Raw genomic sequence first — 15,102 nt, 5'->3', positions numbered from 1 at the left:
ACATTGGATGACAATATGATAGTCAAATAAGATTACAAGGATATTCATATCTTCTAGTGATATTTTATTGCCATCAGTAACACTCTTTCTCAATGGAAAGAAAATACTTTTTATCAAAGGATGAAGACAGTTCGTTTGTGAATACTTTGGTGTATGAAGTGGAAAAGTTCAATAGAGATACACGAAGTGGGTATAAAACCTAATTTTCTAAGATTCAAAATCTCCAAGAAACTAATATTGGGACCATATTAATATTGATAAAACAAAAAGGCATCTATCAAAGTGGAAAAGGTTTTATCAAGATGAATAATTTAAAGAGATTGGAGAATCCATATTCAAAGTCAGTTTGACACTTCATCAAAGTCAGCTTTGTACGAGGACATCACAAAAGTTGATATCAGATTCAAAGGGAGTTTGACTTCATGTAAACTTTGTTGTCATTTGTGTGACAACATGTTTTTTAATGGGCCTACCCCCCTGTGTACATCATGAGGAAGTAACGACTTCCAAATGATGTCACTTGTATTTGCAAAAGTTATTGTAAGGTGACTATCTTAAAATAACTTATTTTCTATTATGATGGATATCTTACGATGTCTATGAAGATCATAATAGATTATACTTTGCATAGTGGAAGTTTATATGGTAAGCATTATGAGAATGCGTGTGCACATACCTTAGAAACATTTTTTGAGTACATGGTGAATGTTATGCGTATTAATATTCCAGAAGGCCATTACACAAAGTACTTGGTGAATATCACGCATCTTGATGTTCTGGAAGGTCGTTACTCACAGAGTACTTGGTAAATATCATGCGACTTGATGTTCTAGAAGGCCATTACTCATATCTTGCTTCTCAACATTCTCAAAGGCCATTACTCAAAGAGTATTTGGTGAATATCATTGATAATCTAGGGGATCAATACTCATGATATCAGATGTGATATCAAACATAGTTGAGTAATTGGTGAATATCATGTATTTTGGGAGACCAATAACCCTGATATCAGATGTGATATCAAACCTTATTGAGTATTTGGTGGATCTCATATGTTGATAATCTGAGAGACCAATACTCTTGATATCAAATGTGATATCAAAATGATGGATGCCTCCTAATCAAAGATATCCTTAATCTTGCTAACTTGATAATACTTTGAGGTAATACGTGTGTTTATCCTCCCTAGCTAAGAGAGAGTGTTGATGTTTAGTAGCTTATGTCGGATTAACCTATATATAATTATATATGAGATATAATTTATATATATAAGTTTATTTTTATATGAGAGAGATTAATATAATATATATGTATATAACAATAATTAAATGTTTATTATATTAATAATCTAATTAATGAATAGACATGTCTCATGAATGGGACATGTTCCTTCATGGCTTATTCTCAATTTAAATAAGAGGTCGCTGCCATTTGAAAAAAATATACCACATACATGGCAGTGCTTAGTACATTTGCAGCGATCCCGGAAAACCAACACTAACAATCATAATCCAGAAGTGATGAATATGAAGCCACATCATCAGTAATTCAAGACAAAAATTAAAGCCATTACCAAGGTATCCAGGCACAAACATGAAAATGGTGGAAATTTAATGGAAACTTAATTAATCTATACTGCAAATCATTTTTTGTTGTTTTAATATTTTATCTGTCAAGGGTTCTTCTAAGGATAAGCTCAGTTTAGTTGTTTTTTCTTATTATTATCAAGATTCTCCTTTTTTAATTTGTTTCATTTCCATATCTATATTATCATTTGAGTCTGGTTGTCTAAACAATTCTCCTGCTTTTTCCATAAGCCATAACATTATATAAATATATCTGTCAAGATGACTGGCTAATATCAAAGCAGATAATTATAATTAGCCATCAGTACTGAATTATGGGGAGTATCTATTCTAGCATAAGCAGCGGTCATAGTAGTAATTTGTTTCTAATCCCAATAGGAAATCTTTTATAACTCTTGGCTATCCTTTCAAGCTTCACCCGGTATTAGAATTGTTCATCTATCTCAGGGACTGGCCAAAGCAAACAGAGGTATGCCTTTCTGCTATCAATAATATTTCATTCTTGTTAATACAGCTTATAAAACTGAATTTCCTGAACATAGATTTACACCTAACATAAGATCTTGGTCAGGATGAAGTATCCAGGGGCAAGAATATTACCAGCTTTAAAGGGAAATTCCATAAAGAACAAGAACCAATCCAAAGCAGAGAGGCTCATTAATAAAAGTATAACTTATGTAAAATCTCAAACACTCGAAAAATGCATCAAACAATGGTTTCTTTATCGGATTTCCCAAATAGAGGGACAAATGTAAACATAAATATCTTTTGTAAGGGAAGGAATGCCTTCCTAAAGTCAACCTTTCTTAATAAGGGGCAACTGTATAAACAGTGGACAGGATGCAAGCATCCCAGACGAGACCAGGGGTTTTCTTCCCCGTTCAATTTTCCATTGTGTCTACACTTTGAATAGGAACAAAAAACATCATGTAAATATATTGGTATTAATAAAATAACGGCAATTGCTTTTTTATCGATCCAAAAAAATTACCAACTTTGAATTTCAAAATATCATTCTTCACTTGATGTAACTTCCAAACTCAGAAATTATCTTAGTTACCGGATTCGCCTAGGAATGGCCGGATCCGGACTCGGGTCCGATTCGGATCCGGATCCACGTATGGATCCGTGAGGATCCGGGCAGGATTCGTAATCCTGCCCGCGGATCCTTACGGATCCACAGGCAGGATTACGAATCTTGCCCGGATCCTCGAGGATCCACGCGCGGATCCACGTGAATCCGCGGCAATGACAGCCGGAACTTGCAAAAACGTGGGCCCATTATCATTTTTTAATGTTTTTTTTTTTGCCCTAAAGGCCCTAAACTCTTAAAATGACCCTCTAAATCACAATGCAAGTTCATTTGCTCTCTATTTTGCTCTCTCATACTTGCTAGTTTGCAGTGAAGTGCTTGGATTCGAAGGAGATCGGTTGTGGAGCTTCAAATACCTTGCAAGAAGTGTTTAAGGTATGCATTTCAACCATATTCTTGAATTCTTTCATAGATTATTGATTTATTTTTAGTTTTCCAAATTTTCAAGTTTTTGTGCAAGTGTGAAACATGGTTTTCTTTCACTTTTTTTTTCTAGATTGCAAGAATAAAACAATGAGTAGTCAAGGCTCAGTGGGTGGGGGTGGGGCTGCATCACCAAGCTTCAAAATTGATAAGGGGTCTCCTTTATGGAGACACACAACAAGAGTTGCACAATGTCCTGGGGGTGGGGCATACATATGGAAATGTAATTTTTGCAACATACAACACAGAAGCTCCTATTCCCGAGTGAAACTACATTTTTTGGGCCCTGCGGGTGAAGGAATTCACATGTGTCAAGGTAGTGATAAGAAGGGATTACCAGCTGCACAAATAGCAGCATTAGCAAAAGAGCAAGATGATGCTGATAGAGCAGTTGCAAAAGCAAAACGTGGTGCTTCCAAAAAAACAAATATACCAACACCATCATCTGATCAAACAAACACAAGAACACATCCTTTTTTGCCTATGCCAACTACAAATGATGAAGATGAAGACCCATCTCCACTCACCCGCAAGAGAGGCCCACTAGATAGGGCATTCCAAATTGAAAAGAGAGACATTGCTGATCACAAAATTGGACGTTGTTTGATTGCAAATGGTGTTTCATTTAATTTTGCTAGATCACATTATTTTAAGGAGATGGTGGAAGCAATAAATGATGCACCCCATGGTTACAAACCGCCTGGTTATGAGAAGTTGCGCACTACCATATTACGTGATGAGAGGAGAAATGTAGAGGCTCAACTTCAACCAATAAGAGATTTTTGGGTTCAATCGGGTGTGTCTATTATTTCGGATGGTTGGAAAGATTGTAGAAACCGTCCATTGATCAATGTTATTGTTGTATGCCCTAAGGGGGCAATGTTCTTGAAGGCAGTTGATTGTGAAGGGCAAGTGAAAGATGCAGAATTTATTTCACGCATTCTCATTGATGCCATAGAGTCAGTGGGTCCTAATAATGTTGTCCAAGTGATCACGGACAATGCAAAAGTTTGCAGGGCTGCAGGGATAATTGTAGAGTCTAGATATGATCATATCTTTTGGACACCATGCACCGTCCACTCTCTCAATTTAGTGATGAAAGCAATTGGCACCGAAATAGATTGGGTGAAAAGGATATGTGAGGAAGCTGAAGAGATTCAAATGTTTGTGACAAATCACCACATGTCACAAGCAATTTTTAGGAGTTTCTCAGACTTGAAGTTATTGAAGGTAAATTTTTATATTTAATATATAATTGAATATTATTGGATTCCACAATTATTAATTTTTGTTGTACATGTTTTAATTTTTAAATGTTTTACTAACTTGAGTTTAACATGTTCTTAGGTTGCTGAAACCCGCTTTGCCTCTCACACAATCGTCTTGAGACGACTTGTGAAGGTAAAAGAAGCATTGAAGCATATGGTCATTAGCCCCCAATGGGGCATTTGGAAGAATTCCAATACAGCAAGGGCTTTAAATGTGAGAAGAATGATACTAGATGAGGATTGGTGAGGTCTTGTGAGTTATGTGTTGGAAATCACCGATCCAATAATGGCAATGCTTCGCTTCGCAGATAGTGATGAGCCATGCCTTGGGGATATTTATGATTCCATGGATAGTATGCTGGAAAAAATTAAAATGGTAAGTTTTACGCTCTTTTACAACAATTTTTTATTTGAGAGATATCTAGATTCTAAAGTTTAAATTGACATATTCAATAATTATAATTATTATTCATATTTCATATCTTAGGTCATACAGAGGAGGGAGAATGATCCTGAGGACACCCTTTACAAGAAGGTGGAAAAAATTGTTCATCATCGATGGAACAAGATGACCACACCTTTGCACCTCCTTGCAAATGCTCTATCCCCGAGGTACTGTAGTTCTTATCAAATGTTTGTGCTTATTTTATCCAATGTTTGTGCTATTGATATTTGTAATGATCCCATCTTTTGGCCTTCACGTTCTCCAAAGTCTAAGTGGAGGATAAGAAGAAATTAAATTAATTTCTTATAAAGTCATTCAATTAAAATTAAAAGGTGGCTTTATATTTAATTAATATAATTAATTATTGTATTACAAAGGAGATACGTCTAGAGTGTGTATTAATTATTGGAAAGGTGGAAGCCTCTAGAAGCACAATTAATTATTGCAAGAGAGGAGTTTCTAGAGAGTGCATTAATTATTGAAAGGGGGAAGCTTCTAGCACTTGCAATTAATTAATGTTTTAGTTCTTTCTAGAAGGGTGAAGGAATAGGATAAATAGGGGTGAGAGTCTCATTGTTTAGCATGAGATTATTGTATCGGATGATTATGACTTGCATTTGATAAGAGCTCGGATGTGTGAATCACACTCTTTTTTGGCAATAGAGTATGTTCATTCTCTGTTGTAACATTCTAGACGTCATTCCCTTAGGGTTTGGCCTTTGGAATACATCTCTTTGTACTTGATTGCAACATTTTTAGAATTAATATAATTTCAGCAGTTGATTCAGCTTTTGGGCATTCCTGGGTGTCCATTACAGTGGTATCAGAGCTATTTCTAGGGTAACCATTACAGTGGTATCAGAGCTGTTAGTCCTGCCATCCTGTGGAGATCTTATAGATAGCTGGATAGAGGGAAAAGTGTTGACAAAATGTATAACAGTCCAGATCAAGAAAGTGTAATGTTCAGGATACTAAATACATTACAGGAGGGGCAGCAGATGCAACAGGAGCATAATAGGCGAATGGATATGATTTTGCAACTTATGGCTAGACAGATGGGCATCAATATTGACAATTTGTATGTTGCTCCAGTGCAGAAAGAAGTTGTTTCCTCAGGTGGGATTGAGACACATATAGAGCCACCTAGCTATAATGCTGGTGATATGGAGTCCATCAATGTGGGATTAGAAGAATGCAAGAATACTATCATATCAGTAGCCACTTCTATGTCAGTTGAACCATCCAACGAGGAGTTTGGCAGTATACATGCGGTTGTAGATGTGTGCTCTGATGATAGTACACTTGTTATTGCTAATGAGGTGAGCAATATAGTGACAGAGTCATATTATACTATCGATCAACAAAGTGTTAATGTTCACTCTTGGGATAGTACTATGTTCAACATGTATACAACATTGTCTTATGACAATTTGATGTTTGCGGTCGATATTGATCACTCTCCTGAGTGGAGTTGGGCTTTGTTTTCACCATCTACAAAGATTTGGTTTTGTGTTGCAGCAGTTGGGAAGAAGAGATTTTATAGATCTTCTATGGAGCCGCCTTCTGGGGACATCCAAACTTATACTTCATCAGCACAAGTTTTGGGAGCTAACTTGCAGGACATGTGGTTGGTCCTAATGATGTTCATTTTTAGTTTGTTTAATGTCCATATGGACATCACATATTACTTCAATTGGGATCCAGGTGGAGGTTGGCGTTCATTATGTTACTTAATTGCTTGAGGACAAGCAATTTCAAGGAGGGCGGATTTGTAATGATCCCATCTTTTGGCCTTCACGTTCTCCAAAGTCTAAGTGGAGGATAAGAAGAAATTAAATTAATTTCTTATAAAGTCATTCAATTAAAATTAAAAGGTGGCTTTATATTTAATTAATATAATTAATTATTGTATTACAAAGGAGATACGTCTAGAGTGTGTATTAATTATTGGAAAGGTGGAAGCCTCTAGAAGCACAATTAATTATTGCAAGAGAGGAGTTTCTAGAGAGTGCATTAATTATTGAAAGGGGGAAGCTTCTAGCACTTGCAATTAATTAATGTTTTAGTTCTTTCTAGAAGGGTGAAGGAATAGGATAAATAGGGGTGAGAGTCTCATTGTTTAGCATGAGATTATTGTATCGGATGATTATGACTTGCATTTGATAAGAGCTCGGATGTGTGAATCACACTCTTTTTTGGCAATAGAGTACGTTCATTCTCTGTTGTAACATTCTAGACGTCATTCCCTTAGGGTTTGGCCTTTGGAATACATCTCTTTGTACTTGATTGCAACATTTTTAGAATTAATATAATTTCAGCAGTTGATTCAGCTTTTGGGCATTCCTGAGTGTCCATTACAGTGGTATCAGAGCTATTTCTAGGGTAACCATTACAATATTTGATAGTGTTCAATTGTCTTTTGTTATCCCCAGGTACTATAGTGCAGATGTACTTCGCCTTCCAGGTAGAGTGCCACCATTTAGAGATGCAGAGGTTGCAGATGGGTATAAGAGGGCACTAGCTAAGATATTCCAAGATCCAGAGATTGGGGCAATTGTGAGGAGTGAATTTGCTGCTTTCAACTCAGGTGAGGATTTCGACCCTATTGCCATAGCAGACCAAAGCAGGATGGGTGCCATCAAATGGTGGTACCTTCATGGGCAAGCCTTCACGTACCTCCAACCTCTTGCCATAAAGGTCCTATCCCAAGTAAGTTTGTAAAATTAAGCTTAAGGTTAACATTCTCAATTCCTTGAATTTATTATTTTATTTATTTATCTTGATTGTTGTATTGATAATTTTTAATTTCTCTTTAGGTTGCCAGCTCTTCTGCCGCTGAGCGGAATTGGAGTACTTACTCCTTTATCCACTCAATCAAACACAATCGGTTGGCTCCAAAAAAATCAGAAGACCTTGTGTTCATTCACAACAATTTGCGCTTGTTGTCACGAAAGGACCCTAAGTACAAGAAGGGGCCCGAAAAGCTTTGAGAAGTAGCACCCGAGACTCCTAATTTAGATATGACCATCCGGGATCTTGCTAGATCCACTTTGATTGATGTGGATGATGAGGAGGAGGATTATGAGTTAACAATCCCCTCTACTACTAGTGGTTTGGGTTCCTCTACTGATACAAATGCAGCACTTGCAGCTCACCAGTACCCCTCTGATGCGGATTTTCTTGAAAATCCATTTGATGATTAAATTAAAAAACTTTAGTGTTGACTCTTGACTCTTTTATGAGTAAATCATGTTATAAACTTTAAGTTTAATAATCTATATTTTGAATGTTACAAACTTTCACTTTCAGTAATTCAATGTGAATGTGTTGATTTTCTTTATAATCGTGAAAATAGATTAATTATCAATGTCATTGATCAAGCATACTAGATTCATAGATACATACTAGAATCATAGATTCATACTATGAAATGATTTAGTTTTAGAATTATGTATATTTCTCTTATTTTTTAGTATATATAATGCATATATATATATATATATATATATATATATATATATATATATATATATATATATATATGCACGAATCCTCCACGAATCATAATTGGGGAAAAAAAAAAATCCTGAATCCACGGATCCGATTCACGTGCCCGAATCGGATTCGTGTCACGAATCGGCAACTAAGGAAATTATGCAATACAGAAAATTTATTCGGAACTATATGTAATTCCCAAACACAGCGTACAATACTATAAAGCAATTCAGATTATTGGAAAATATATTCTTCCCTGTTTGAAATTGAATTTCTTAGTAAAGCTAATCGGCCCAGCTATTTTTCAAACCAAGTGTAAAATACCCTGAAGGCAATTAAGATTTTCCAGTTTTTGAACTTGAATTTCAAATGAAGTTGACCTGCAGAGCTAATTTTCCTAAATCCTTTTCTTTAAACAGCAATATAAACAAAAAAAAACGTTCTGCTTGCACTACGAAATGAAAATTGATTACAATCTGAATTTTATGTGTATTTGGCCCGCACCACTAATCATCCTTATGCAGCAAAATGCAACTTCTAATTCCACTTCCTTATGGACGTGGGGTTAAAAATAAATTCCTTTGTATATTTAACTTGTGCAACTAGTTTTCCTTAATTCTTTCTCTTTAACAGCACAAGTGCAGAAAAAAACTCCTAAATTCTAGGTGAGTATGACCTAAATCACTACTTTTCCTAAATTGATTTCTTCAAAAAATAAATAAGTGCAAAACAGAGCTCTAAATTTCCAAGTGCACTTGACCTGCACAACTAATTGTCCTCAATTATTTTTGACAACATCAGTATATGCAAAGCAAATCTTGCAGATTTCAATTATTTTTTACAACATCAGTATATGCAAAGCAAAGCTCGCAGATTTCAAGTGAATTAGACGCGCACAAAATATTTTTGAGATTCTTTTCTCTCTGAACAGAAATAAGAGCAAAATTATAGTTCAAAACATACGGATAAACCGAAGCGCTATTATCCTTCCTCTCGCCCTCATATACCGTAACACCACTAAACAAACCGCCATTCTCCTCCTCATTTTCCTCCACAAATCCATTATTAACTCTACGAACCTCTTGAATCTCTTCTTCACCAGCTTGATTCTCATCCAAACCATTTGCCTCTTCGACCTTATCGTCTTCTTCTGCTTCGTCAAGCCGATTTATCAGCTCTCTCATTGTAAACGTCATTTCCGCCTGTTCATTTTTTTCTTCCTCCGATTTTACGGCCTCTTTGTTTTCAGATCCGTGGCTGCTTTCTTCTAGACTCTTCATACCGCTAAAATCCGCTAAGTCCTGCTGCTCACCTGCATTGTTTGTGTTGTCGACTGGAGAGTTTTCTGGATCTTTTTTAACTTCGTCATCTGCATTTAGAGACATGATTTTTTGTATTCCGAGCAGAAAATGCTCGATCTGGGGAAAAATTGAGCCAACTTTAACCCAATGCAATATGCCAAAGCTGTTCAACGTGTTCGATCTGAGTGCAAAGTTATCGAATCGGAGCAAAAATTGCTCAGATCATCCCCGAGTAAACCCTGTGCCCGATCAAACCCTGGCGTGTATACCCTTTTCAAGTTTCTTCGTGAAATTTTTTTCAGAGGTTGGACATGAATATTAAGTATTATAATTATTTATGAATTTAAGAAGAAGTTTTCAGTGGCTTTACGCCGACTTGGCAAAGACTAATCTAAACTGGAGGTGTAGGTGGTGGAAAGGGGTATTCTCTTTCTAAGGTAAAATTATTCTCACATTTGTTTTCTAACCACCAATTGCACCACTTTTTTTTTTAATTGACAATGCAAGGTTTTGAACTAATAACCTCTTCGAAGGAAGCCATGCCAATTCACACTTTTAGTTGATAGGAAAATATATATTTTGTATTATATTATTTTAGGGGGAAAAAAATTAGACAACAAATAAGAGTGTGCATTTGTTTCTTTTTCCTTTCGTTTCTCTAAATCAAGGATATGTTGAAGCATGAGTGAATTCAATTACTTGATGAAGTATTTAATCTAAAAGTGACCTTTCTCTTTTTCCTTAAAATATTGTATGGATAATTTTGCATTTTTTAGTATCTCTTGAAGGAGAACATTGGTTGAATACGAAGGTTGTTTAATAATTTGAATATCGACATAGTTGTGAACGTCAAGCTTTGCCTCTCTATTCAGTCAATGTTGATTGTTGTTTTTTGTAGTATTAGCCCTTGGGATTTATGGATTTTTATAGCTTATGACATTGTGAGGGGTATTTGTCTTTCAATTCCTAGTGACACAGGAACTATTGATACAATCTTGTATTCTCACTCCACAATGCTCCATGGCAACTATCAATCCTCATTGCAACATATGTTGGAACATTTGTTCAGATAGATCCAAGATTGTCAACAATATGAACAGTTTCACCGAGAGCTCCATTTACGAAACTTTCTTGTGTCCATATGTTTTTTGTTAGCATGAAAATTTTAAGTAGATTCAAAGTAATATATACCTCAAGATTAATTCCTGATTGCATGTACTACACATCTCAATTGGGAACTTATTTCCTATTTTCTTAAAGAATGAATGAAAATATTGTTATGTATTTAGAAGATTATTCAATTGTCCACTTTTTATTTAATGCTCGATATGTCTAATTCACATATAAAAGAGATAAAGCTTGATGGCTCAGTCAAATGTAGGAAGTGCAGCCCATGCGTGAAAGCAACAATACTATTATGCATGATTTAGAGGAATCTCAAAAAAAAATTAATCTCGGAATGAGTTTGGACTAATTGGCATGACTTAAGTTGGGGTTTCATGGAGGCTTCAAACCCCATTATGTTTTTAAGAACCAAACATCTCAGGCACCCAAAATGAGTTGCAGAACATTGATAGAAATATTTTTTTCCAAATAGTCACCTAGATGTAAAAAGTGAGGATTAAAAGTTGTTATATTAGTGTAGGCTTTTTTCTTTCCACTTTTTTAATTATTTCTAAAAATAATATTAGTGGGGATTAAATTTTATTTTGAATGGGACCACACACCCTTACCTATCATAGGAAATTTCGATCCAACTTTCAACATAATTCTTAGAGAATCCATTTTGAATTGAACTTACATACATGGTATGATGTTCTCATAAATAGTAAATAGAAATTAAACTGATTTAGAATAATCCAATCTAAAGTTTTAAACTATATTTGTGTATACTAATCCAAATGACATCTGATTAAAAAAATATCTAAATATTTTATTAGAATATTTATCCCCCATATTTCCCAAAATGTTCTAAATTTTAATTATTTTTAACATAATATAAGTTGTTTTAATGTTTGATAAATATGTTCTATAACAATTTCCAATGAACTCTTAATAAAACCAAAAATAACTTTTCATTCGACATACGATTTAATCCAATCTATTTAATCAAAGTCAAGTTCAATATTTATTTAATTTTGATATAATATGTGAAATTTAGATTAGCTAAAGAATAGTGAGCCAATTATAAAAATAATAATCTACTCTCTTTAAATTTATGGTTTATTTTTATCGGTTGACTTATTCTCACTCTTTGTTTCACCTAATATATGATTATCATCATCATACTCTATTTTAAATATATACATTTTTTTATAAAATATTAAATATAAAGATAAGAATTTATACATTTTACATATAATATATATTATAATGCTTATAAACAATTAATATATATGATACTTATTAAATATGTTTGATTTATACTAGGCAAGAGCTTACAACATAGTGGTAAATTGTAAGCCTTGTTGAAGTTGATGAAAGTTCAACCCCACAACTCCCAAGAATCACTTGCATGCAAACATTTGTCACAGAGAGAGAGAGAAGCAAAAGCTATGGAGGTTGAAATTGTTAGATCCATAAATGAGACATTCTTCATGAGCAAAAAAGTAGATTGCTATAATCAACACTGAATTGATCTCGATGAATGTTTACAATGAGAGATTGTCCTTATAAAGGAGATCAAAACCCTAAAAAGGTCTAACCTAGCTTGCATCAAAATAATTAATAAAAGAAATAAGTATTAGATACCTAAATTTTAGCTTAAGCAACTATAGTTAATTAGGAAATATCTAATTACTCTAACACCTCCCCTTAAGATAAACTTACAGAGTAGCTAAAGACCTAGCAACTACTACTAGAAGTAGAATTGGGGCGTGGCAACAAAGCCTGATGAGGTACCCAAACACAATCAAATTTCTATAGAGAGGAGAAATAGAGAAAACCACATGCAAAAAGCCTTATTCCAGAGATGGAAATAATGTTGAAAGAAACTAGTGAAAGACTGAAGAAGCCTTCAAACTAGGAAATGTCCTAGAAGATAGTTACAAAAGATTATCATGAAGAACATCACTGATGCATATAGAAGTTGCAAATTTTGATCAAAAGTAACTGTTGATCTGAAGAACCTCCACTGAAATAGAACCTGAACAGGTAGAGAAGACTATAATATGCATCGAATCAAGAGGCACATAAAGGCAAACAACTAAACTTGAAGATACACATGACATGAAACACCAAAGGCTAAAGAGTTGATCAATCGAACCAAGGAAGCATGAGAAACAACACAAGAATCCCCCCTAATGCAAACAAGGGTGAGGTGATACGCAACTAGAAAAGTGGACCAAAAGAATTGCATGTCAAGGAACCACAATCAAGATGCACAAAAGAGTACATATGTGTGTACTGAGGTGATCAATCTCAGACACATCGTGAGGCTAATGTCATGGAAGGGACACTCATGGACAAAGGAAGATGACAAACAAAGGAAAAACATCAAGCCCCCATGGAACTTTAACCATGAGTAGTGCATGTACAATAAGGCATAAGATACAATGAATCCCAAAAATACAATAATCTACATGAGTGTCCTCAGATGGCACTGCTTGAATCAGAAGGCAAAGCAAGGCAAAATAATTGAAACAAAAATACAGATGTAGTATGGCACTTTATCTCAGTGCATTTGCAATAATACATACAAATGATTTCTAAATAGACCAAAAGAGACAATAGACTAATACAATAGATAGTATAAGTCATGACAAATCATCTGAAGCAACTTCGATCCTCATACCTGAAATAACCAAGACATCTACCAGAATGAAAAAATGCAAAAGACTAAATAGAATGTGCCTGGAGAAAAAATTGGATAAAATAACCAACATCACTAGTAAGATCTTAGAACGACCTTTCCAATGATATAAAGAATTCTCAAATCAAAGATCAAATGCTCAAGATATGTCTCTCAGAGTGCAAAACTATACCCCTAACTTTGACAACAAAAAAGCCATCAAAATAGTACCAAAACTAACTATAACACTATGATGGGCTTGGAACTAGCTTTCAAGTGATATCTCATTTTCAGAAAATGGAGTATGTATGCCGGAGATATGTATGCCGAAGATATGAGCAAAAATGTGAAGGTAGGTCCAAACAAAGCTTGAAGAGGTGACAAAAGTATTGATGCAATGCTGACATGGCACTAACATCAACAAGTGACGAGCCCAAATTTGACAAAAAAAAAGACCATTGAGGTAAAAAAATGCCAGAAAAAGACCCCTACTAGAGAAAAAGTTCAACTGTTAGAAACAAGACAAATATTGCAAAAAATCAATGTCACTGGTAAAAGAGCTAGTGCGAGAGTAAAAATTTGGTGGCTTTAAAAAAATGCAAGACAAAAAAGGCACATCATGTCACACAAATCACGCCCAAAATTGATGCATGGCCCCATAAAAATCAGTGTGAATGGAGGAGTACAAGCTTGTGATTCGAAGGCATTCAACAAAGAAAGGGCCCAACAAATATGCATTTGAGAAGAGTGCTAACAGGTACAAAAGGTCCTCTAATCATGAGGGTGCACCAAAAAACACTTCTTAACCCTGCCACATCCGCATAAATTGTGCAATCTCCAATATTGGTGCTTCAAAGTAAAGCGCTTGTTTGAATGTAACGTGGACACACATGAAGCACAACCCCACAAAATTCATTGATACCATTTGTAACATTGAAGAACTCCATTCAAGCACCAAAAACATGGCAACAAGCCAAAAATAAAAGCTCCCTCCATCGCACACTGTACTCAACAAACTTAGGAGATGTGATTGTTGAGTCAAGAGACATGTGGTGTAAAAAAGGAGAAGTCACTGTCCCATAACAAAATATTGACACTGACATCACAACATGGACATGCGTATGAAACTCAATCATGTTGAAGTGGAAATCCATTGAAACAAAATATGGCTCCACCTTTAATGTCAAATAGCCCCAATTAAAGATGGGATTCCATGTGAAACCAAGAGGGCATGGGAACTGTTGACCGAAAAATGCCAATGAGAACTCCTTGGTTGGCAAAAAATGTCAAGCACAAATACACCATTGATTTGTTTAAAACCACCAAAGGAAATACGTGGGTTGGTATCAAACACAAAAAATGCATGTTTTTCCTTTTCAAATCACATGCTGAAAACACATGAAGAGTAAGGGACCAATGGTAGAGCTCAACATTTAAACAGTGTGTGCAATACCAAAGTCAACACATGTTTAAAAAGAAAAATGAGTGTATCATGCATATGAGGGCCCACATGGACGAGGTGAGCCAATAAAACTTCCATCTCAACTTTTGTTGAAGGCAAAAAAAAAAATGGCTTCAAAAAAGTCTCTCCACCAAAGATATCTCTCTTTCCAAAAAAGACTGCCGAATCTTTAGAAAACGAAGCTCAAAATCAATGCTTGTCTTAGCTTTCAGCTCACTGTGGAAGCAGAGAAACAAGGC

General features: G+C 35.0%; 2 protein-coding genes across 3 annotated transcripts in view; one reads left to right on the top strand and one right to left on the bottom strand.

Annotated features, from left to right (window-relative positions):
* The window catches only part of LOC149554667 (protein HLB1-like), a 183,854-nt gene extending 173,865 nt beyond the window's left edge, over positions 1–9,989 (bottom strand). Inside the window, exon 1 of one of the 2 annotated variants that reach the window (XM_089828727.1) lies at positions 9,274–9,989. In XM_089828727.1, the coding sequence (XP_089684853.1) occupies positions 9,274–9,695 (422 nt within the window). In that variant the 5' untranslated portion in view covers positions 9,696–9,989. The remainder of the gene's footprint in view (positions 1–9,273) is intronic. The other variant, XM_089828728.1, reaches the window with a different exon arrangement.
* LOC149554668 (uncharacterized) lies at positions 4,525–7,805 on the top strand. Its single transcript, XM_089833569.1, has 4 exons — positions 4,525–4,746; positions 4,858–4,982; positions 7,176–7,524; positions 7,632–7,805. The coding sequence occupies exons 1-4, from the start codon at positions 4,657–4,659 to the stop codon at positions 7,803–7,805; spliced, it is 738 nt and encodes a 245-aa protein (XP_089689695.1). The 5' UTR covers positions 4,525–4,656.
* Positions 9,990–15,102: the final 5,113 nt, after the last annotated feature.

The sequence above is a fragment of the Cupressus sempervirens genome, chromosome 5 (assembly GCF_028749045.1).
Source record: "Cupressus sempervirens isolate cs-2001-9-10 chromosome 5, ASM2874904v1, whole genome shotgun sequence".
In the NCBI taxonomy this organism is placed as follows: Eukaryota; Viridiplantae; Streptophyta; class Pinopsida; order Cupressales; family Cupressaceae; genus Cupressus; species Cupressus sempervirens.
Note: the sequence above shows the minus strand (reverse complement) of the source record. Positions and strands in the feature narration are given on the sequence as shown.

Coding starts and splice junctions, on each gene's coding strand:
- LOC149554668 (XM_089833569.1), top strand. CDS start 4,657: ATGGCAATGCTTCGCTTCGCAGATAGTGATGAGCCATGCCTTGGGGAT. Junction 4,747..4,857: donor TGCTGGAAAAAATTAAAATG/GTAAGTTTTACG, acceptor TTCATATCTTAG/GTCATACAGAGGAGGGAGAA. Junction 4,983..7,175: donor GCAAATGCTCTATCCCCGAG/GTACTGTAGTTC, acceptor TGTCCATTACAG/TGGTATCAGAGCTATTTCTA.